Below are 25,921 nucleotides of genomic sequence, written 5' to 3' on the forward strand. Positions count from 1 at the left end.
TAACATCATCCATTCCTCTGTCAGCTGGTGAACATTTTCTGGTGGGTGTGGACCTGCTGCTAGGCATCTTCCCAGAGCGTCCCATATGTGTTTGATGGAATTTAGATCGGTGGAACAGGCAGACCAATCCATGCGAACAATGTCCTCACTTTCCAAAAGCATATCAACAGCTGGGGTGTGGCATTATCATCCATAAACACGACAGTAGCATGCACCGATTACAGTACTGCCTTCCAGTATCTGGAGTTTTGTACGTCCATCCAAGATAATGCCTCCCCAGACGAGAATACCTGACTGCCATATCGATTCCTTTCAGTGATGTTTGCGGGGTGATACCCTGCCAACCTCTTGCCAGATTAGCTGATGTTCAGAATTGCTGCTAGGACTGAATCTACTCTCATCAGTAAAGAGTACCTTAAGTAAAGATTTTGTGGTTGTAACTTTTAGAAATAGTGTTGGTCATTAAGTTTTGCACACCAGTGTATTAGTCATATGGTGCACGAAATCTTAGGCTTTTATTATGTGTGTTCCAATCCCATAACACTATTCGACAATTTACACATTCACCCCTCACTCACTACTTTCAGAAGTTACCTGGACATTCCTGGTTCCATAGTGTACTGGCATTTCCAGATAATTAAAAGTGACTCAGATTGGTATTTAAGGAAAGCATATAAGCCACAGGAAGCAAGATTATACAGCAATAACAACAACAAAAAACCTATTCACCTTACCTGTCTATTCCCTTTAATAATTGTTAATTCCTTCCTTAAATTTATTCATTTAATTACCCACTTCCACAACATCAACAGAATTTTGTTCCAACAATCAATTATTCTCTGGACAAAAGCACATTTTCATACATCTATACTGCAACCATCCTCTTTTTCAATTTAAGTTTATGTTCTATGAAGTTATAAGTATAACTTCATAGGGGAGGGCATAAGCCCTTAATGCATTATAGTCTTAATTCATCTTATACACCATCAGGCATCTCTCATATTGTGGAGTTATACTTCATAATTGTTTTGCCATCATTACATCACTTTGGTATCTACCCATCCACCCACCAAAGAAGGGCCAAACAGCCCTGAAACGAAGCCCTCTGGGTGGTGGTATCCACTGAGAATAAATAACAATAATCTTCTCCTTTAGGCGAAGCGTTACTTATTCGAAGTAGTGCAATGTCATGGCAACTCGTGAAGGTATTCACAATATGAGATATGACTTAAACGATGTTGCTTTTGCAAATAATTTGCTAATCTAGAATTGGCTGTGTACTAATATGATGCATTTGCACTAACTTGTACATAGTCTAACTCTCTCGCAGCCTGTGGCATAAGCCCTTAATGCATTATAGTAAAAATATATACTTAAAATTCTGTTTTACACCTTTTATTTTAAAAAATTAACCTGCTCAAATTGTCTTAGAAAACAAACAGTCTAAGTTTCATAAATTTTTCAGTTTAAAATACTTATATTAAGTATTTGAAACTTTTAACATACACATGTGCATAATTTCTGCTTATCATATGTATAAATACTGCTCACTCACTAACACACACACACACACACACACACACACACACACACACACACACACACACACACACCAGTTACTTCTATTTTCAGATTTATTTCAAATTTGGTGCACTCTTACATATATGAAATTTTAAAATTACATGTGGTCCTAATAGTATGCCAAGACAATTATAAATCTTTGAAAAACTACTGCAGTAGTGGGAATCACTGGAGGCGCCCCCCCCCCCCCCAACCCAAACACTATGTAAGACAGGATATTTATAGAACCATTGTCAAAGCAAGTAACCTTGATGCATAAACAAACATGCAATTCAAACTTAATATGTAGCTAGCTATCGCAGAGTAGCAAGCAGCTTGAGTAAAAATTGTATTTCAGTTTCTTGCCTGTTATGTGAAAAGAATAATAAATCTTTCTAAAACAACTTGTGTAAGTCCGTAAATATTTATTGAACCAACAGGAGAGGAAAGCAAGCCATCTTGAACAAAAAAAAAAAAAGATGCAATTCAAAATTTCATATAGTATCGGCACCTGTAGGGTTCAATGCCACTCTTCAAGTAAAAATCCAAATAGATGCAAACATGTTGGCAGGTTCTCATAATAACGGTTCAAACACCATTAAAAATTACAACAAACATTGAAGTAAAAATCTGTCTATATTTAGTAAGCTAGAAATAGTTTTAAGATTTTTAATCATTAATTACAGAATAATGTGGGCACATTATTTTCGCTGGCGCTTCCATAGCCAGGTGGGCAGGAGCAGCAGTGCGTAGCACACGCTTCTTGATTAGACCGGGGTTAGAGCCCGTGACCACCAAATATGGAGGATGCGGAAAGGTCAGGGAATGACCACCGCATATCCCCGGCGCAATATGGCCTTAGTTGCTAATGCTCCTAAAAACCAAAACAACAACATTATTTTCGATGGTCACCTGTCAGGTTAAACACTTCAATCAGGTCTCCTTGCAAGTGCCTGGTTTCCAAGTTCTAAAATTTTAAAAACTGAAGTTTTCATGGCAAGAATGCTCTTTTGTGTACTTGACTAATCCTGCTGTTCTCCTTTGTACCCATTCCAAGTTTCACATTCTTATTAAAATGAAGCTTGTAGATCTGTACAAAGTACTCAAGATGTGGCCTAACTATTGCCATATACAATGGGATAATCACCTTCTTGTCCCTGCTGTCAAAATTTTTGCATGAAAAATAGCTAATAAATAACAAGGTTGCAATAGCAGCCACTGCACAAGTGCTACCTGGGAAACAAAGGCACAGGATTTGGAGTTGACTTTGAACCTTTCCCTAGTTGTCTCCAAGTCATGTTCCAAACATACATTCATTCATTTTACAGTGAGGTAGGTTTTCATTATCTCATGATTTTTCAGTTTGATGGAAAAATGACAGACAAAAGAATTGAACAGTGAGTTAACCTCAAATTTTTAACAAAACTAAAGAAACTGCCAAAAGTTGAGTTGTTACGTTAAGTTTGTGGGAAGGATATTAACGTCAAGCAGTCACATGTTTGAATGGCATAAAATATTTTTAGAAGAGAGAGAGAGGGAAAGAATGTGGAAGATGTAGAATGACCGGGCCATCCAATAGTCACGAAAACTGATGAAAATGTGGACAGGGTAAGGGCAATGATTAGAAGTGTTTGTTGTCATTTAAGCACTAGAATGGTTGCATCAGAACTCAATATGGACAAATTTTAATTGAAAATTTAGGCATGAGAAAAGTGTGCCAAGATGGTATTAAAAATTTTGAATGAAGATCAAATAATGGGAAGACTCCAAAGTTTGTGAAGATATTTTGAAAATAACTGAAGATCCAGACTTTCTGAGTACTGTAATTACTGGCAATGAAAGTTGGCTGTTGCAGTATGACCTAGAAAAGACAGCTAATGCAATGAAATATAAAAAAATCCCCCTGAACAAAATAAGCAAGAATGTCAACATCATCAAAAACCATGCTTCTTGTTTTCTTCAAGATTAGAGGAATTATTATGGCTGAATACATCCCACCAAATCATTGTCAATCAAACATACCATATTGGGGTTTTGACAAGGCAGCATGAAAACAAAGGAAGAGACCTGAATTGTGGAAGGATAGTTGGATGCTCCATCAAATGATGCACTCTCCAATCGCCTGGCCGAGTCCCTTGTGACTTGTTTCTTTTCCCTAAGCAGAAAAGTGTACTTAAGCAAATCCATTTAGAGAACCCTCCCCGCAACAAAGTATTAAAAGAGCTTACATAAGTTGATTTCCAGAAATGTTTTTGTGCTTGGAAGAAACATATGGAACAGTGTATGCAAGCCCAAGGCAATTATTTTGAAGAGGATAATTTGTAAGGTACGAAATATTTCATTATATTTATTTTATTGCAACAGTCTCGTTATTTAATAGACACACCAGGTATATCACTGACAGACTCCTGTGGGCTGTCCTCGCAGCCTATAGGAGCTATACTACTAAGAAAACTTCATGTCAGATTGTACAATTACCTCTGTCGCTTTTGATCTAAACCTAAGTATGGAACCACCCAATTGGTATGTTATTGTGGGATCACTACTTCTCACATACAGTACCTTGCACTTATCAATTAAATCTTAATTGCCATTGCTCAACCCATCTGTTTAATTTTTCTAGGTCTTGTTGCAGTAGAATGCCTTTTCCTTGCCATTAATCACCTTGCTAACCTTTGTATTAGATGCAAACTTAAATAATAAGCTTGATATGCTCTTACTAATATTGTTAATAAATATTAAGCAGTAAAGGGTCCAGCATGGAACCCCAAGGACTCCACTAATAGCATTAGTCCATGAAGAGCAGTGCCCATTATAATCACTGTTTTCTGCCACTTTAACTATCCCTTTATCCATAGGGATGTTTGAAGTTACTTGTTCTAATCATGGCATGTAGAGCCAAACTGAATTGATTTCAAGAAAGATGTTATTTTTGGATATTACATTGCTGGCTTATCAATTCATGCAATTGTTGACAGTATCACTACTGTTCTGCAGTAGAAGACCAGGAAGACCATGGAAGCTCACTCCATGGCCAGAAGGTACTTGGAAGAGTAGTAACAACCAGGAGTTTAAGGTAATAACAGGGGATGACGTCTGCATGAACATACTATGTTTGGAGCTCCACAGCCTCAGGTTTTCATGTGAGAGTGGCAGTACATAAGCCAGATATTCACCAACTGTAATTAGCAATACTAGCTTGCATGGTGCAACAAATGCTATAATTGATCCACAGAGCAGTAGAAATCAAGTCTAGTCTATGGAGTGATATCTTGCTAAACCATATTCTGATCATATGGAAGTTATGGTGTGGTACTGTTTACCATGGCATGACCTAGGACTTTTGTTAGTTGTGCAGGCAACCACAAACACTGATGCTTACATTAACATTTTGGACAATTCCATGCTATTTACACTGTGCAAGTTCTTTGGTACAGAGTCATGCTTGTTTCAACAGGGTAATGTCCCATGCCATACCACCAGTGCTTTTGAAGAATGGTTTAAAGACATGAATGTGCAGAAGTTAGAACGGCCTATGGATTATGAATCATGAGTTGAATCTACAGAACACCTATTGGATGAACTGGAAAAATTGGGTGAGGGCCAGAACATGTCCCACATTGGTAGTTCAACTGAGTACTATTCTGCAGGGGTTATGGAGGACTGTACTCACTGCAGCCTGTAGTTCTCTAGGAAAGCATACTCTGAAGGGTAGAGTGAGACTTAGTGGCCATGACCAACATGCTACTGAAGTGAGTAGTAGTGACATCGATGTGAAACTGACATCTGCTCGGATACTATTATTATGAAACTGACATCTGTTCGGATCCAGTTATGAAGATCACACATCTTTGAACCATTTCAAGAAATGGTTCAAAGATGTGTGATCTTCATAACTGGATACAATATTCCAAGTGCAGTCTAACCACTGCCTTATAAAGTGGGATTATGCTCTCCCTATCTCTACACACAAACATTCCATAAATCACTGATAAGTCCTCCTCACTAGTGCTGTCTATACTGCACAAAGAAGTTTGTCTACATGGATCATAATCCCTAAATCTTGCTCTTCCTCATGCTAACTTTAAGTCAACTCCTCATAATGTATAAGTTATTTTGGGTTTGTAATTCAACTACTATCCAAGTGCAAAACCTTGCAATTTACAGCATTAAAACACAGTAGCCACTTTTCTGATCATTTGTGAAGTTATCCATGTCATTCTAAAGGAGTGCTGCCTGACACTGTTTATTAAGACCTTGGGTGTAATTGTGCAGTCAGAACAAAGTTCTCTGAACAGTGCAGATAGGCTGCCAGGACAGCATATGGGGTTTTGTCAATGATATTACAAGAATTTTGCCAACAGGGATAAGGAAGTGATTACCTTATCGTATAAGTCAATGGGTAGACCATGTCTTAAGTACTGCATACACGTCTGAAAGCCCCATTTTAGGAAGGATGCAGATCTGTTGGAACAGGTGCAGAGAACAGCAATGAGATTAGTGAGGAAACAAAAGGGTGCTCTTACCAAAAAAAGGAGATAGTTCAGCAAATTGCAGCATGTGGAAACTAGAAGCTTGCAAGGAGACCTGATTGAGGTGCTTAAGGCTTTGAATGAATTGCATAAGGTAAATACTGATGGCATTCTTCCTCTTTCTCAGACAACATGAGGAGTATAAATTTAAATTGAGGAAGGATGGTTGCAGGACAGATGTGTGAAATTGGCTTTCTGCCAATGGGTAGTTAATTGTTGAACACAGTACCATCTAGTATCATGGAAGTGGATAGTTTGAATAAATTTTTTAATGAAGAATTAGATAAAGTATTGGAGGGAATGGACAGATTAGTTGGGTAGGTTTTTTTTTTTTTTTTTTTTTTTACTGATGCTGTATACGCTTTCTTGCATTGCCACTAATATTAACCACTCTTCTGATCTTGATATCATCTGCGAAGTTTGACATTACTTCCTATATCTCTTCAATGTCAGTTTAGAAAATCAAAAACAATAGTCCCAGCACCAATCCTTGAAGACCCCACTTTTTTTTTTTTTTAAAATATTAGCTTTAGCATTAGTTGAGGCATATGATGCAAGAAAGCAAGCTTATACAGCATCAGCCAAAAAAAAAAAAAAAAACCCCTCTTCCCATTTTGCCCATCCGGTCACTCCAAATGTTTGTCTAGTTCGGCCTTAAATTTATTTAAGCTATCAACCTCCACAACAACAGATGGAAGTCAGTTCCAGCAAACTACTATATAAAGCCCAATCTGAAGAATAACTATTAATCAAACCCTCTACTTAGCAATTTTTAGCCATTCCATGATCCACTTGATACCAACATGTTTCCACTTACGTACTGTAACCTCTTGTGTGAGGCAGAGTCAAATGGTTTACTAAAAGTACAAATAAAAAAATGTTAAAATTATTTGATACCTACAACTCATGAGTGACTTTCAAAATAGCTAACCAAATCAGTTATAGGATTTTACTTTACAAATCCATGCTGTTTCATTCAGAATTTCATTTAATTATCACTTCTACAATTTTCACTACCATGAAGTTAGACTTACAGATCTGTAGTTACTCACTTTGTTCTAGAACTACTTTATGGACTGACAATTTGTTGGCACTTCTCCAATTCAAAGAAAATTTCCAAGTCCAATGATGCCCTCGTAATTAATTTTAATAGTTTGATAAACTCCTGCCTCCTCCTACAAAATTACTGGGTATGTGACATTAACTCCAAGAGCCTTACCTACCTTTAGCTTTGAAAGTTTTCCAATAAATAATCTTCTATAATTTCAATATCATTAATTACATTCTGCTTAGCTTCACTAATGCTTTTTTCCTTTCACAAAAGGTCTGGTTTTTTCAACTGTTAAGATCAATGTGAGGTACTTGTTCATCTTTCAGCAATATCAAGTGGGTTATCTATGACTTTCTCATATCCATTGTGTATGCTCTAATCTTATTGTCTTCCTTCTTTGTATTCATTTAATCAAATGGATTCATTTGTATTCATTCACAATTTAAAAAGATTACTTCCAAGGACATTTTTTAATTTACATGTCTTGAATTTTTAAGATTAAAGATTTCAGTATATATATGTGTGCATAATGCATTGATTCAGTACAGTCTAGTAGGAAAAACACTGCTCTGAGAGAACAAGAAACAGAATGTTTTCAAGATTTTTCAGCAAAGAAATTGAAACAAAAATGGGAGGGATAGCAAAATGAATCAACTGCTTGGGAACAGGAAATAAAATAAATAAATAAAATCAGGAAAAATGGAATTCCACTAAACATTTGTTAAGAATGTTTAGTATTTAATAATGAAATAACTTGCAATTTGTAACCAACAGATGGAAATACTGTTTCCTTAATACTTTAATCATACTTACTGCTTAATTATGCCATTAGTATTTTTGGCAAAGGCAAAGAAAGCCAATGTGAGTAAACTTTGGGTAACTTACTGGGAAAATTGGTTTACCGCTATCACACTCTAGCGCTGCTTGCTCAGTAAACAGACTGTAGGTGTTATCGGTCTAGAGCAGAAGTCGAGAAAGATATATTGATTGACATGTAGATGCAACATGCGATGAAATGATTGGTGGTGAGCGTGACAGACAACACGGTACTGTGTAGTCATTGGTTGTCATTATGATGTGTATTTATGAGTAAAGAATGGCTATAATTAGTTTTGTAATGAATGGTAAACAGGTAATAATAGCGATGAATCTTTTAAAGATGGAAGATATTTGTAAGGAAAATAAAACATCGCTTCATTTTTTGATGAAAACTAAATTAATAAGTCTGAAATTTTACTGTTTTAAGTGCAATGATTATTTTGAATTCACTGAATCACAAAGTCATGTGGAAAGTTATGGCATTGTAAAAAATGTTCTGTATGAGTTTCTTTATTAAAAGATAGTTTTATGGAAAATACAAAACTTCCATTTAAAAAGATAATGTATATTACATACTTTTGTCAATGTGCACGCCAGTAACCACGACAGCGTTCCATCTGGAGATTGTGAAAGTAACAGCAATTAAGTTGGGTGGATTGGGGAAACTGTGGAAGTAGACAAACTGTATTGGTAAAACCAAAATATTACAGAGGACGAAATTTAACTGCTAAGAAGAAAAGGGCGTTTGGAGTATTTGAAAGAAAATCAAAATTCATGTTCATCATGAAATTCATAAAAAATCGGAGAGCAAAATCTTTTACGCATTATTAGAAAAGTAGTGAAGAAAAACACTACCATCATAACAGATGAATGGCGTGGATATAGTGGTATTATGGCTTTAGAAAAAAGAATTACAAACATTTAACGGTGAAGCATAAGGAACAGTTTGCAGATTCAAATACAGGAACACATGCGAATAGCATCGAAGCCAAAAAGAAAAAGACTAAAAGAGTAAATGGCAACTGTAAAGATATGTTGACGGGTCACATGAATGAATATATGTGGCATCAAATTTATGGGAAAAACCATGAAGATACTTTTCAGAATATTATTAATAAAATTGCAAATAGCTATTGAGGTCCAACTATACGATTTGTATTCATGAAAAAACACTGCTCCATTCATTTTTATGTTCATTACGTTTAAGATTCTTTATATATACAGTCAATTCCAGTTATTTGACACATCGGGACTAGTGCATTTTGGACTGATTAAGCGGCTGCCCCAATTATGCAAAGTTTCACATAAATGGTTAAAAATACATCTTTACGATTGATTTTCTGTACGATCAAATCACGTAACGATGGACTCACTATAGGTAAAGTACTATTCACTATACGATATGTAGTAAGCGCCGGTCATTGTAATCACGTTTGTGAATTGAATTTTAATTCTATTAAGCAGTGATTCTAATTAACTAAAAATAGGAGGAATATTATCCATAGGCTATAAAAGTAAAGATATATTAAGTACAGTAGAACATCAGATATCTGAAATAATTTGAAAGGCTGATCTATTTTTTTTTTTTTTTTTTTTAATTAACGGTAGTACAGTAAGCTCTGGTTATAGTGGTCACGTTTGCAAACTGAATTTCGATTCTAATAAGCGAAAGATCGAGTTTACTATCCATTTATAGCAGATTCTACAAACAAAAAGCCCAATATACCTAAAACTGCAAACTGTTTTATGGTTGTGGCCTCTAGAATTCTGTGACCTTCAGAAATGAGCTTCAGAAAAATATCAGACTACTTGGTTTTCTTGGAAACCTCAAGTGAATTTCAGATTAGTTTAGCTCCAGATTCAGTAAGAATAATATTGGCCCGAAACTGTACGATTTATTATTTTTCTCAATTTTAACAGTAAAATGAGAACGAAAAGAAAATGCACAGTTTTACATTGCAACGAAAAATGGAAATTATTAATAGAATTAGAAAAGGTGAAAATTTAGGAAATCTCTCCAAAGTGTGGGACTTCAACAATTTACGACATCAAGAAAAACTCCAATGCCATAACAGAATTTGTGTCGATTATGGATAGTGAAGGAGGATCTATCAGGAAAAAGATGATGCCGAAATCTGAAAATCCTTTAGGAGTGCACTTTATTTGTGGTTTCTTCAGAAGCAAAGTTTAGGTGAACCAGTGTCTGGCCCAATACTGGGTGAAAAAGCATTGGATTTTAATTGAAAATTAATAGGTAATGAAGATTTTAAGGCAAGCACAGATTGGCTGAAAAACTTTGAACTGAGACAAGGGTATATGTGAACTAGATATTCAAGGAGAGAAACTTTCTGCAGACGAATCGGCAACGGTGTCCTTTGAGAAGTCAGTTTGCTTCAGTAATAGCAAATTAAGAGAAAGAAAATGTTTATAATGTTGATAAGACAGGCTTATTATAGAAATCATTACCGAGAAAAACCCTAGCCACTAAAAGAGAAATGTCTGCACCAAGTTTTAAGATGAGAAAAGAGCAAGTTACAATTGCTGTGTGTGCAAATACTACAGGGACGTGCTCGGTAAGTTGAAAAAAACCGAGAGCATTTAAAAATCTTTCTAATTTTCCTGTTTTGTATAAAAATCATAAATATGCCTGGATGGATGTTTCTGTTTTCTAAGATTGGTTTATAATATTTTTTATTTAATTAATCTTAATTTAATCGTAAGGTAAGTTTAAATTTATTTTTATTAGATTTATTAGATTAAATTTATTTAATCTCACTGGAAAAATTTCTTGTTCGATTATCTGGAAGAGGTCTGACATAAATTATTCTGGATAACCGACGGTATGTTGTACAAGTTTACACTTTATTACCATACCAATTTAAAAAATTAAATGATACGTGAAAATCAAAAGAATATTTTCCACAGGTTAGCAAAATAAAAATAAATTTATGCTTACGTGCATAGCTTAATTAATACGTAATGTAATATGTAATGTACTATGTAATGTAATAATGTAATGTACACAATAACTAATTGATATTTCTGTTCACTGACATTTGTAGGTGGGGATTAAAATTTAAAACAATAAAAAAGATAAGCAATCAATAACAAAGAACACGGCATACACAAATGCAAGTAACATGATATGTGCAAGTGAGAATGGAGTAACAAATTACGAAGCTAAAAAAATAGGAATGAAGAGAAGATTCTAAAAATTAATTTTTTTATATGATTGAAGATTTCATAGAAGTGTAAATACATTTCACTTAATAATGTAAAAACCCACAGAATTCCAGCTGTCGGTATTATTGCAAATTCAATAAGATTGAGTTTACTATCTGTTTATAATAGATTGCACTAAGAGAAAAGCCCAACAAACAGGGGCTGATCCGAACGAACCATGTGGTATGGTCAGAGACAATCGTAGGGTAATCTCGAGTGCTGTGGGCTCCTGCCCCCCGATTAAATGGCATGTTGTCCCAATTAAGCGAAGTAAATGCTGCCTGGCAATTTTCTTGATTGGATTTTGTTCTTTAAGATTTTTCCCAAATAAACGGCTGCCCCGATTAACCGGAATCCACTGTACAGGTGACCCCTGCTTAATGCTGATAATTTGTTCTAGAAAAACAGAGCACTAAGTGAATCTGCGCTAAGTGAGCGCCGCTTTCCCATAAGGTAAGCTATGTATTTGTGAGTTGCGGTCGGTGCCATAGGATATTGCCTAATCAATAATAAAAGGTAGTGAAAAGATGCACAAAGGTTGGTCAAAATATTTAATATTCAAATATTTGTACATATAAAATATTCTGCATTACATACATATATAATTATGCGGTAATTACTTGCATATCAAAATTAAACTTAAAATTCCAATTAAAATCATGAATTTAATCATGAAAAATGTGTCGATTTTGGGTTGGCCCTCTTCCTATAAACTAAAAGGGGTTTCAATTTTAAATCCCCCGCAGCATTACCACCCAACAATAAAGTCAATCGATCCTTTGCTGCTTTCAAACACAGCATGTTTTTTACTTCTTTCAATATGAAACGTCTTTTAGGCATTCATTTCCAAAAACGTCCTGCTTCATCTATGTTAAAAACTTATTGAGAAGCTAACACATACCTCTCTTCAATAATTTTAACAAGTTCTTTTTTGAAAGTCTTGGCTTCTTGATCTGCACTTGTGGCTTCTCCCTGGATTTTAAATCTATTTGACCAGCTTTTACTAGTTTTAAATGGTTCCACTTTTTTTTTCTTTTTTTTTTAGGTGAGTTTTCTTCAGATCATCATTTGGCTAATCTCTCTCTCTCTCTCCCTCTTTTTTATAATATTTAATTTAACTGAATTCTGCATTGGATATTATCTTCAATAAAATTAGTTAAAGTCTCTCCATTCAATCCTAATATCTGGCCTGGTCCTAGTTGCTTGCAGTGGAACAGTTGTCTTTCCCGCTGCTAAAAATAATTCTTTATTTTTTATAATTGTTCTTATAGTTAAACTTGCCAGTCCTAAATTATGGCACACATCCTCTTGTCGTTGACTGGAATTGATTCGCTTCAAAACATCTAATTTAATTTTCAAATTCAGTCTTTTTCTTACATTTGTAGTCTTCATACTGTGTTCAGATGTTGCTTTTTCATTCTTATCCACCAATATTAACTCTTCAAAAATACAACTGAGTTGGTTGCATTAATTATGATACAATGTTCAAGTAAACTGTCCATTACACACAACGTCCAATGCTGTACTGAGTGATGACTAGACTTCGGATAAATACTATAGTGGTACACGTGATACGGAAGTTGTATAAAGGGAACACTAGATACCGAAAAAAAAAAAAAAAAAAAAAAAATATATATATATAACATAACTGTTTTGGGATATAACTTAAGGATTTAATTTTTGTTTTAAATTTTATTGAATTAAATTGGAATCATGACTGACCAGAGCAGCAAAGCAAAAGGCTCAAGCTAATGGGAGTGCTGTGGTTCAGGGGAGAACTGAGGGGGGCAGTTGCCCTCTGAATCACAGTCTATTAAAATGCACTGTTTGCTTGATGTTTGCGGAGCAGTCGGGTACGGGACATGATACTGCCAAGGGGGATGTCTTTGTGTGTGCACGATGTAAGGAGTGCAAGGAAATCAGGCGACAACTCAGCGTTGTTATGGGCCTTTATGAGACCTTGAAGGACAGGGTGGATGCCCTCGAAGGAAATAAATTGAGGGGCCCATCAAGCTCTCAGCTGCCCACATCAACGCCAGAGCTTGCACTTGGTCATCAGGCAACACAGGGGCAGCCCCCTAGGCAGAATGCGCTGGTCCCACAGGAACTAGTAGTTATTGGTGACTCTATTGTCAGGGAAACGGGGAACATACTTTGTAAAAAGGATAGGTGGAATAGGACCAGGGTATGTCTGCCAGGGGCAAAGGTTGATGACGTTGTAGAGCGGATATCATCTTTTAAGGGCACAAAGGGTGATATAGTTGTACACGTTGGCACTAATGATATTAAGAGTAGGAGACCGGCGGAATTACTTAGCAGATACAGGTCACTGTTGAAAAAAAGCCGTGAATTAGGGTTGAACTTGAAAGTGTCTGCAATTCTGCCCAGACACGATAGGAGGGAGTATATGATGAGAGCCTTGTCGATCAATTCGGCCCTGGAGGGATTGTGCAAGGCTCAAGGGGTAGAATTTTTTTCAGCCTGGACTGTACTTGTTAACAGGAGAGATTGCTTCTACAGGGATGGGATACACTTAAATAGAAAGGGTGCAAGAATTTTTGCTGATGCTGTCGAGGCAGTGTTAGGTGGGTCGGAAAACTGCTAGTTGGGGGGGATACAAGGACTAATAGATTAACAGTAGCCACTGGCAGAGGTGGAAGTGATTCTTGCACTGCTTCTATTCAAATGAGCAGAAGTCTGAAAAACAAGATGCAGGATATTTCAGAGACTGCTGGTAGTCATTGCGTTACAAGTAAACACATGGGTTGTGTTAGGGTAGCTAAGAATAGAAACAGGTGCATGTATACCTGCGTGTACACCAATGCTAGGAGTTTGGTAAATAAATTTGATGAATTTGAGGTATTGCTCAAAACATCAAAGGCAGATATTGTTGGGATATCAGAGACGTGGTGTCACACAGATATAAGTAATGCGGAACTGGAATTTGGGGAATACAATGTATATAGAAAGGATAGACAGGACAGGAGGGGAGGAGGGGTTATGATATTAATTAAGAAACACATAAAGTCAAAGGAAGTGAAGCCAGTTGACATCGATGGACAGGGCAGTGTCGAGTCAGTTTGGTGTGACATAAGCATAGGGAAATCAAAATTGAGAGTAGGAGTGTGCTATAGGCCTAATGACTCTGATGAGTATAATAATATATTGTACAGGGAAATAGAGTGGGCCAGTAAATCAGAGAGTCTTATAATGGGGGATTTTAATTTCCCAGATATTGACTGGAATTTGTGGGTTGGTCACTCGCACACTAGCAAGGCTTTTGTGGATTTATTGGATGATTGTTTTCTACATCAGCATGTTCGTGAGGCAACAAGAGGGAGCAATACTCTTGATCTGATTATCAGTAGTGATTCTTCATGCATTAAGAACCTGCAGATAAATGAACCACTAGGTGGCAGTGATCACAGTGTGTTGAAGTGGGATTTACTCAAGGAGGTAACTACCATCAGAGGTAAAGGGAAGGGCTTTTGTTTTCGTAAAGGCGACTATGATGGTCTGAGACAGTATTTAAATTCTATACAGTGGGACCAACTGATGATGTTACCAACAGCAAACTCAAAATGGGAAGCATTCAAGGAACTAATCTTGGTGGCTACCAGGCTTTACATACCAACTAAGAAATATTGTTCAAGGTTTAGGCCTAAATGGTTGTCAGATGGACTAATGAGACATGTGGCAGAGAAGAAAAATGCATGGGATACATACAAATTAATGGGTGACATGGAAGCCTATGATAGATATAAGTTGGTCTGTAACCAAGTCACAAAGGAGATTAGGCAGGCAAAGGCAGACTACGAAAAATCCTTGGCAAAGGATGCAAAGAAAAACAGAAAGGAGTTCTTTACATACTTGAACTCGAGAAGGAAAGGGATGAATCAGATTGGTCCACTGGATATTGATGGTTCAACAGTTGAGGATCCTGCTCAGGTGGCTAACAATCTAAACGAGTATTTTGCATCTACATTCACGCATGAGGAGTTATTCAGGAAGGAGAATGATGTAGGTAAAGTAAACATTGGCAGTGAGCTGGATGATTTTGTAATAACCGAGAGGAAAGTGGAGGAGAGATTGTTGAGGATAAACATAAAAAAGGCACCTGGGGTGGATGGGATCTATCCAGTTATATTAAAGGAGGCAGCAAAGGAAGTATGCAAACCCCTAGCCATAATTATGAGAACTTCTTTGGACTCAGGGGAGGTACCCATAGACTGGAGATGTGCAAATGTAACCCCAATTCACAAAGGAGGATCAAAGGCTGACACAAGTAATTATAGACCTGTTAGTTTAACTTCTGTTCCAGGTAAATTAATGGAGGCACTGGTTAAAGAAGCACTGCAGGATCATCTAGACAAGAATTCAGTTATAGCTCAGACGCAGCATGGTTTTGTTAAGGGCAGGTCTTGCCTGACCAATTTGATTGGATACTATGATGTAGTCACAAAAGAACTGGATGCAGGGAATAACTTTGATATTATATATTTGGATCTTAGAAAGGCTTTTGATACTGTTGCACATGGAAGACTGCTGCACAAATTGGAGCAGTGTGGCATTGGAGGCAAATTGCTGCTATGGATAAGGGGATGGTTGAGTGGCAGAAGACAGAGAGTGGTAATCAATGGACACTGCTCAACGTGGACTAATGTTATTAGTGGAGTTCCTCAAGGTTCAGTGTTGGGTCCATTGTTGTTTTCGGTGTTTATGAATGATATTGATGATGGGATATCAAGTTTAATGTCTAAGTTTGCAGATGATACAAAGGTTGGCAGGGTCGTTAAGGACACTACTGACGCTATGCTGCTGCAACAGGATCTGGAAAGGTTGAACAGATGGGCTGAGAGGTGGCAAATGAAGTTTAACATTGACAAATGTAAAGTACTACATATGGGTAACAGTAACCCCAGAGCAATGTATCAACTCTGCGGTACTACACTGACAGTGGTGGAGAATGAAAAGGACCTGGGGGTAATTGTGCAGACGAGCTGCAAGAGTAGCTCATGGTGTCTTGTCAATGATATACAGGAATTTTTCTAGCAGGGATAAGGAGGTGATTATTCCCTTGTATAAGGCAATGGTTAGGCCACATCTTGAGTACTGTATACAGGTCTGGAGGCCTCATTTCAAGAAGGATGTAGAGCTGCTGGAACGGGTACAGAGAAGGGCAACAAGATTAGTAAATGGAACAAAGGGTTGCTCTTACGAAGAAAGGCTTAAGTTTTGCAAATTACAGAGTCTGGAGACTAGGCACCGGCGAGGTGATCTGATAGAGGTGTATAAGGCTTTGAATGGTTTGAGCATGCTCAATGCCAATGGGATTCTTCATCTTTCTCAGAATAATCACCTCAGAGGGCATAAATTCAAATTGAGGAAGGACGGATGTCGGATAGATGTGCGAAAATTTGCCTTTGGCCAGCGGGTGGTTGGTTGGTGGAACCGACTTCCATCACTTGTTGTTGAAGTTGATAGCCTAAACAAATTTAAAGCTCAACTGGACAGGTATTTCGAACGAACGGAGGGGTGAAATGGGAGAGGGTTTTTTTTTTTTTTTTTTTTGGCTGATGCTGAATAAGCTTGCTTTCTTGCATCATATGCCTCTACTAATGTTAATGCTAATGCTAAATGCATATAACACAAATATTACAAGCAATATACTTGATCATTTTTTAAAATGTTGATCTTGGAACTACGTAACAAGTCACTGTATTGCAATTAAATTAGAGTGCGAGAAAATTTCACTGAGAATGGGAAAAATTTGTCAAGTTGGTGTGGAAAACATTTTAATGCTGTTTTGCTATTTATTTTCAAGCTATTGACTCCATCAGATGAAACATTTTCATTAAATATGCCAAAAATGCAATCTTCTGTACGCTGGTAAAAGAGTGTTATAGTGATTTGTGACAGCGTTATAGTCAGATACGGGTTATAATATAAGAACGCCGTTATAGCAAATCAACATAAAGCGAACAGCGTTATGACGAGGGCCTGCTGTATATATATTGCGAATAGGTACTGAGGTATTGATTGACGTTATGATATGTGTGTATCCATGCGAGTGTCTTTAAAAATAAACAAAAATAACAAAATAAAAATACAGTAATAAAAAAATTAATATTTTGTTAAACAATTTATCCACTAGTCCACCCATGAGTCTAAAGAAAAAAGGTCTGGTTATCCCCTCCACCTTGGGAGGGATTCAAGCTCCCATGGGATTCAAGTGGGGATAACTTGACCTTTTTTCACCATTATGGCAAGCATTCATTAGGGCATATTATTGTACAACAAAATAAAAATACAGTAATAAAAAAAAATCAATATTTTGTTAATAAACAAAATATCCACTAGTCTACCCATTATAAAGAAAAAAGGTCAGATTAACCCCTCCACTTCAGGAGGAGATCAAGCTCCCATGGAAGTGGGGTAACCTGATCTTTTTTCACCATTACGGAAAGCATTCATTAGGCCATGTCCGATTAGGGAAAGTGAGACTTGTCTGCTATGCCTACTTGTCAATCAATATATCATTCTTAACTTCTGCTCCAGACTGATAACACCTACTGTCTGTTTAACGGGCAAGCAGTGCTAGAGTGCAGAAGCGGCAAACAAGCTTGACCAGTAAGTTACCTGGTCAAATTCCTAATTATTCCTATTCAGTTTTGTGAGGGATTTCTGTTTTGGACTGTGTAAAAGCTTCCTCACTGAGAAGTAATAAGTCCTTTCAGAAATATTATACTACTTTTAGGTTTTTAAGGAATTTGTTTTAGACCTTTGTTTTGCTATTCTATGGGAAGAAAGAGAAAATAATTTTTGAAGCTGCATGCAAGATAAAAGCTAACCTTGAAAACCAGAACAATTGAACAAGTTATGGTTTAACTGATTTGACATATTGATTCAGATCATGTGCGCCTGATGTCTCTTAATGAAAAATTAGATGGCAATTCAAGAATTTTTTCATTCCTGTTCATATAATGCTCCTTTTATATACAGAGCTGATATTCTAGAATACCGAAAGCTATTAACAAGAAAAAAAAATTGTAAATCACAATTTTTTAATAACGCTTTGTATTTACCTTAATATGAGAGGCATTAACATAATCATTCCTCATAGAGCTTAATTCAACTCTATTGGTGTCATCTGAAAAAAAAAAAAAAAAGAAAAAAAAAAGTAAGAATTAAGGTAAAACAATTCATTTCAGAACTAAGCAAAAGAAAAATTTAAGCAAAATTGAAAACTGCACTGTTGTTGAAAATCAAATCTAATTTTTATTATTATTATTATTTTTCATTACATACAAATAAAATTTCATGCTTCAAGTGAAACAGACCACATTCTTCACCTGACATTACAAAACACAATGGGAAAAACATGCACACCAATTTTCAAATGAAGGGAAGGGTAGACGGGTGAAATAATTATCATTAGAGAAGATTTTATATAGATATGTACAAGTATAATTAAGCAGTCCATTGTTTTAATATTTTCAGTAAAAGTAAAATCACCTGTTCAACTATTTTATTTTATTTTTTAGTTTACAATTACTCTTACTCACAGATATCCGAAGTTCAACAACTAGCCAGTCAGACGATACTATATCACTGACTGAGTACACGGGACATCTAAACCATGCTCAAATTACTAATTCAAAGCCAGCCTAACACATGGGAAGATGGTCACCTTTTCAGCCTAGATGATTCCTATGATGACTAGGAAACTAGTCAGTTTTACATCTGTCTGTATATTTATCACCACCCTTCAAACAACAATTTTATGTACTTTATCAGATTACTGCTTTCTTTACCCATGAGGGATCCCCAGGAGCCAGGCCTGTTGGGGTCAAGGGACATGTAATTTTTTTTTTTTTTTTTTTTTTTTTTTTATGTAAATCCCAAACACGAGAGGTATTAGAACCTATAGTACTTAGTACCGTGCTTGGGTTGGAGGTCGAGAAGACAAAAGAAGCTATTTGTTGACATTGGACTTGAACTTCTGTAAACTGTAATTTTCAGGAAATACGTATGAAGGAAGGTTGTTCCAGAAAACGGCAGTTGAATGAATAAACGAGGAAGATGAAAAGTTGGTTCTGTGAGTTTGAAGTTGGACAGTAAATGGATGTTGGCTGGTGGCGGCACGTGTTCGGACTGTTGAAAGAGACAGTGGGAATTATAGAAGCCAATTCAGAAGAACAGTGCCCATGGAAGTATCTGTAGAAGAGGCATGCAGCAGAAACAGTACGTCTATGAGACAGCAAGTGGAGAGACTCTGTTAGAGATGAATCATTAATTAACCTAACTGCCCTCTTCTGAATGGAATCAAGAAGCCTGAGAGAGGTTTTGGGGACACCACCCCAGATGTGGGAACAATATTCCATGGCAGGGCGGATTTGCGATTTATACAGAGTGAGCAGCTGTTTGGAAGAAAAGTAACGCCGAGAACGAAAGAGAAAACCAAGTTTTTTAGATGCAGAGGAAGCAATATTTGTAATGTGCTTGTGCCAAGAGAGATTAGAAGTCAGGGTAATCCCCAAAAGAGATATATCATTTTGCCTAGAAATCGGAGTGTCACTAAAGATAAGCATAGGAGCAGAAGAATCCTTTTTGCAAGATATAAGACAAGACTGAGTTTTAGAAGGGTTGAAATCAACTAAGTGGTCTTTGCCCCACTGGAGAATTACCTGACGATCGGCATTTAAGGAATTGGTAGCAGATATTCGAGAAGCTGAAGCTGATCGAGCAGGACAAGGTTTCTCAAAATGGAAAGTGGAATGCAATGTGCTACCATCGGCAAAACTATGGATAGGATTTCTAGTCAATGGAAGAAGGTCATTAATATACAAGAGGAAAAGAGTGGGGGAAAGAACTGAACCTTGGGGGACACCAGCATTAGTGGAGAAGTTAGAAGACAGAGAACCAGCTACCATAACCCTCAGTGAGCGATCAGAGAGAAAACTGGATAACCAATTACAAAAAACAGTTGGCAAACCATAAGATGGAAGCTTGTTTAGAAGACCTTTATGCCAAACACAATCGAAAGCCTTTGAGATGTCAAGAGCAACTACTTGTATTGCACCGAACCTTTCCATTGAATTAGTCCATAAATGGGTAACAGAGGCCAGAATATCACCAGTGGATCGACACTGACGGAATCCATACTGGCGATCGTTGATCAGATGGAAGGTTTCAAGGTAGTTTAAGAGTTGGCGGTTAATTGATTTCTCTATTACTTTAGAAAGAGTAGAAGTAATTGCAATGGGAGGGATTTGTCACCCTTTTTAGGAACTGGCTGGATATGAGCAAATTTCCAAGCAGAAGGAAAAACACCCCTGGAATAAAAAAGTGAAAAAAGGCGGTAAAGAAAAGGAGTAAGTTCAGCAGCAAAGGTTTTGAGAACAAGTGGAGAAATACCATCGGGACCTGGAGCTTTCTTAGCATCAAGATTCCTCAAAATCCTTCTGACATCCTTTTGACGGTAGACCACAGGAGGCATTGAATGGAGCGTGTTGGGAATGGTGGAAGGTGTTTTACCAAGATCATTAATACATGAGTTGGAAGAAAAATGGGATGCTAGCAGGTCAGCTTTATCCTTGACTGAAGTGACAACAGAACCATCTGGTTTGGACAGAGGTGGGAGCAGAAATGGGGAAAAGTTGCGGCCAATAGTTTTGGCAAGAGACCAGAATGCTCGGCTACCATTAGGGCAAGAAGGAAGTTTTCTACTCTTAGCCTGTTCAAACTCTAGTTTGGACTGATTAATAACTGCTTTACAATTGTTGCGAACTTTGGTGTAGGCAGAAAATGAAACTGAAGAATTAGAAACAAGCCAATTACGATATGCAACATTCTTCTCTTGAACAGCCTTAGCACATTTATTGGAAAACCAAGGTTTAGATAAAGGACGAGATTTTAAAGTGGAGTGTGGGATAAAGGATTCCATTCCTGCAAGAATAATTTCACTGACATGATCTGAGCAAACACTGATATCAGAAGTTTTGAAACAGTAATCTGACCAAGGAAAAGAAGTCTCGCAGGTCATCTCATTTTGCATTCTTGTAATGTCAAACAACACGAGGTCGGGAATAGCCATGAGATAAAGGTTCCATTGGAGAAGGGAAAATCACCAAGTTGTGATCTGAAGTGCCTAAAGGACCTCTCACTTCGACCGTGTACTTAGAAGGGTTGTTTGTGAGAAAAAGATCAAGCGTATTGGCTGTATGATTAGGATTGTCCGGTATTCTTGTAGTAAATGAACAATCTGTGCAAGGTCATTAGTAATTGCAAAAGCCTCAGCATCTCGACCAGCTGGTTCGATGTGACTAGAAAACGGATGCCAGCTGGAGTTGTGAACGTTAAAATCACCAAGGAAAATTGGACTGGAGAAAGTCAAGTTGCAAAGAGAGGTAGTCAAAGAGCTCCAAGTGATTAGTGGAGTTGGGAGAATGGTAGAGACAACAGATGAATTTGACACAATGAGGTGGAGAGATTTTAAGCCAGAGAAGATAAAAGAGATGAGATTTCCAATTGCCAAGTCTCTGACAGGGAATATCAGAACAGACATATGCACAAGTACCACCTTTGAGGCAAAGGGAATCATACAGCGAATAATTTGGGATCTGAGATGAGCAGTAGTTCAATCAACTGATAACTGAGATTCTGTCAGAAAAAGTACATGGGGTTTGGCAGACTGCAAGTGGAAATGGACATCATTGAGATTAGAATTGAGACCACGTATATTTGTGAAATGAATTAGGAAGTGTTGGGAGTTTTAGATCTTTTTGCAGATAAGTTTGAATTTTCAAACTAAGTTCTTTACTTAGTTTGACAATTCATGGTCTATTCAATAGTAGGAAAAAGTGAGTGGGACATGCTGCATGAAGTAATGAAATTTTTGGATATGGCTTACACATGGTAAGAATATACCCAGATCCTTGACATAACATGGCCTCAACAATGCCCCCCCCCCACATACACACTACTCAGACCTCCTCCAGTCACTATCTGGCAGAGCAGAGGTAGCAAGGTTATACACTAGCTGATCTGGAAGACTCCTAGAGAGTTACCAATAGGTTCAGTCCGGTGTACTAACTAGCGGCCAGGCTGCGAACACCGTTTTAGAGCTGTACCCTCGAAATGTGAGGAATATTGGATCTCGCCATGATGTTCATCATAACCTCAAAAGTCATCAATTATACTGCATGATGGAAGAGATAGGGAAAGGTTGACCGGAACTTAGCTCTAGAGACTAAAGATGGGTTCCACCACTTCAAGCCTCCAATAAGTAAATTGGTGGTATTGCACCGGTTTATGAGAGTCATCTACCACCTAGTACTGCCTGGTAACATAGAGGGGTGCGTTCCTCCATGTGGTGTGGGCGCCACACCTCGACCCCTGCTTACGTTGGTTCACACCTGGGTGGTAACTCACCATGTATTTGTGAAGGTGCAAGCAGAGAATTTGGCTGTCACAGACCGTCCGGACTTCGCCGAAATTGGGTCCACTTGACTTTGAGTGTCACCCGAATATCAGTTCCATCAGCGTTTTAGACTCCCAGGTAGCAAGTACAGCTTGTCTGGCGTATCTGAGAGAATGTCTGTGACAACTTCAAGGACCAATTATATTGGCTGTGTTAAGAGTTGTTAAATCTAAGGAAGTACATCCAATTGATGTTGGTGGACAATGCAATGTTGAGTCTGTTTAGTGTGACATAAGCACTGGGAAAGGAAAAATGAGTAGGTGTGTGTTATCGGCCTAATGAATCTGATGAATATAATGAGCAATTGTGCACAGAAATAGAGTCGGCCAGTAAATCAGAATGTCTTATAATGGGGGATTTTAACTTTCCAGATATTAACTGTAACTGGGTTGGTCACTCGCACACTAGCAAAATTTTGCAGATTTATTGGATGACTGTTTTCTACAGCAACAGGTTCAAGAGACAACCAGAAGGAGTAATACTCTTGATCTGATTATCAGCAGTGATTATTCTTGCATTACGAATTTGCAGATGAAGGAACCACTGGGTGACAGTAATCACAATGTACTGATGTTGGAATTACTTAAAGATGTAACTACCATCAAGGCTAAAGGGAAGGGCTGTTGTTTCATAAAGGTGACTACAGAGGTCTCAGACAGTTCTTAAATTCTGTACAGTGGGATCAACTGATGTTACCAACGTTGAATTCTAAATGGAAAGCCTTAAGAGACTTAATTTTGGAGGCTACTAGGCTTTTCATCCCAACTAAGAAATACTGTTCAAGGTTCAGGCCTAAATGGAGGTCAGATGAATTAATGAGGCTCGTGGCAGAGAAAAAAATGTATGGGATGCATATAAAGTATCATGTGACACAGAAACCTATGGAAGATATAAACTAGTCTGTAATCAAGTCACAAAGGAGGTTAAGCAGGTGAAGGCACATTAAGAGAAATCTTTGGCAAAGGATGCAAAGAGTTCTTTACTTATGTAAACTCTAGAAGGAAAGGGATGAATCAGATTGGACCACTTAACATAGATGGGTTGACTATTGATGATCATTCTCAGGTAGCTATAAACTGAATGAGTATTTTGCATCTACATTCACACGTGAGGAGTTATTCAATAAGGGGAGTGCCAGAAGTTTATCAAAATCTAACAGGGTTCCAAGTGATTTTTTAATAACTGAGAGTAAAGTGGAGGAGAAATTGTTGAAGTTAAACATAAAAAAGGCACCCGCGGCGGACAGGATCTATCCAGTTATATTAAAGAAGAAAGCAAAGGAAGTAAGCAAACCCTTAGCCATAATTATGAGAACTTCCTTGGACTCGCGAGGTCCCCATGGACTGGAAGTGCACAAATGTATCATAGTATCCAATAATAGTATCCACATCATAGTATCCAATCACATTGGTCAGACAAGACTTCCCTTTAACAAACCCATGCTGTGTCTTAACTATTACTGCAGTCTTGTTCAGATGATCCTGCAATGCCAAAAATAATTTTGATATCATATACTTGGATTTCAGAAAAGCTTTTGATACTGTTGCACATGGAAGAATGTTGAATAAATTGGAGAGGTATGGCATTAAGGGTAAGTTGCTACAATGGATAAAGGGATAGTTGAGTGGGCGACAGCAGAGAGTGGTCATCAATGGACACTACTCTTCATGGACAAATATTATTAGTGGAGTTCCCCAGGGTTCAGTGCTGGGCACATTGTTGTTTTGTGTATTCATCAATGATATTGTTGAAGGTATATCAGGATTAATGTCCAAGTTTGCAGATGATACAAAATTTGGCAGGGTTGTTAACGACAGTATGCTACTGCAACTGGATCTAGATAAGTAGGTCAAATGGGCTGAGAAGTGGCAACTGAAGTTTAACATTGACAAATGCAAAGTACTGCATATGGGTAGCAATACCTGAAGAGAAATACCAACTGTGTGGTACTACACTCAGGGAAGTGGAAAGTGAAAAAGATCTGGGGGTAATTGTGCAGTCAAATATGAAGTTTGCTGAGCAGTACAGACGGGCACCAGGGCAGGTCATGGAGTCTTGTCAATGATATATGTAGGAATTTTGCTAGTAGGGACAGAGAGGTGATTATCCCTTTATACAAAGAAATAGTCAGGCCACACCTAGAGTACAGTGTACAGGTCTGGAGGCCTCATTTTAAGAAGGATGTGGAGTTGCTAGAACGAGCACAAAGAAGGGCAACAAGATTGGTGAGGGGAACAAAGAGGTGCTCTTACCAAGAAAGGCTTAAGTTCTGCAAATTGCAGTGCCTGGAGAGTAGGCACCTGCAAGGTGATCTGATTGAGGTGTATAAGGCCTTGAATGGGTTGAGCAAGCTGAATGCTGATGGGATTCTTGCTCAGATTAAGAACCTGATGGGGCATAGATTCAAATTGAGGAAAGACAGTTGTAGAATAGACATGTGGAAATTTGCCTTTAGCCAGCAGGTGGTTGATTGGTTGAACAGACTTCCATCTTTTGTTGTGGAAGTTGATAGCCTAAATAAATTTAAGGCTGAGCTGGACAGGCATTTGGAACGAACGGAGGGTGAAATGGGAGTTTTTTTTTTTTTTTTTGGCTGATGCTGGCATAATCTTGCTTTCTTGCATCGTATGCCTCTACTAATGCTTGTACTAATAGCACAAAGAGGCACTGTATTCAATTATAAATTAAGAGCAAAGAAAATAAATCTCATGAATTAAAAGGAATATTAGAAATACAGTATAAGAGTGATACCTTATTTCTGTGCACTGACATAGGATTTATTCAAAAATTACTGTCAATAGTAAGCAAGAAAATTTTGTTTTCGCAAAGGTGTTAACAATGGCTTAAAGCATTCTAAAAATTCTTTTCAGTAGGACCAACTAACATTTTTAAGAGAAGGAAGTAATACTAAAAGTTACTAAGCTATTTATAACAACAAACAATTATTGCAATTACAAACTATTTATAACAACAAACAATTGAGCAGAGAAGAAAAAATGGAGTAATTAAAAATTGTTAGGGGGGGGGACACAGAATCCTACAGTAAGTATATATTAGTCTTATCATGTTACATACAGGTTGGCATGCTAAGGCATATAATGAAAAGCCTTTGAATGTTAAGTAAGCAACATTAAAAGGAAAGAGAAGAACCATATGGAGTGTAATGTAAAGCAACTTTTAGAGTTCAAGAACACCACACAGATCAAAGTTTTATATTACATGTGAAGAAAGGGTTGTCTCTTTAAGATGTGAATG

At 37.3% G+C, this 25,921-nt stretch overlaps 1 protein-coding gene across 2 annotated transcripts in view; it reads right to left on the reverse strand.

Moving 5' to 3' along the window:
* mop (tyrosine-protein phosphatase non-receptor type protein myopic) overlaps nt 1–25,921 on the reverse strand; it is a 289,765-nt gene that overhangs the window by 48,518 nt on the left and 215,326 nt on the right. For both annotated transcript variants that reach the window (XM_090387729.1, XM_090387730.1), the window contains exon 20: nt 18,270–18,334. In XM_090387729.1, coding sequence (XP_090243855.1) covers nt 18,270–18,334 — 65 coding nt within the window. The remainder of the gene's footprint in view (nt 1–18,269; nt 18,335–25,921) is intronic.

This window comes from Mastigoproctus giganteus, chromosome 13 (assembly GCF_048544385.1).
Source record: "Mastigoproctus giganteus isolate SK-2022 chromosome 13, ASM4854438v1, whole genome shotgun sequence".
NCBI lineage: Eukaryota > Metazoa > Arthropoda > Arachnida > Uropygi > Thelyphonidae > Mastigoproctus > Mastigoproctus giganteus.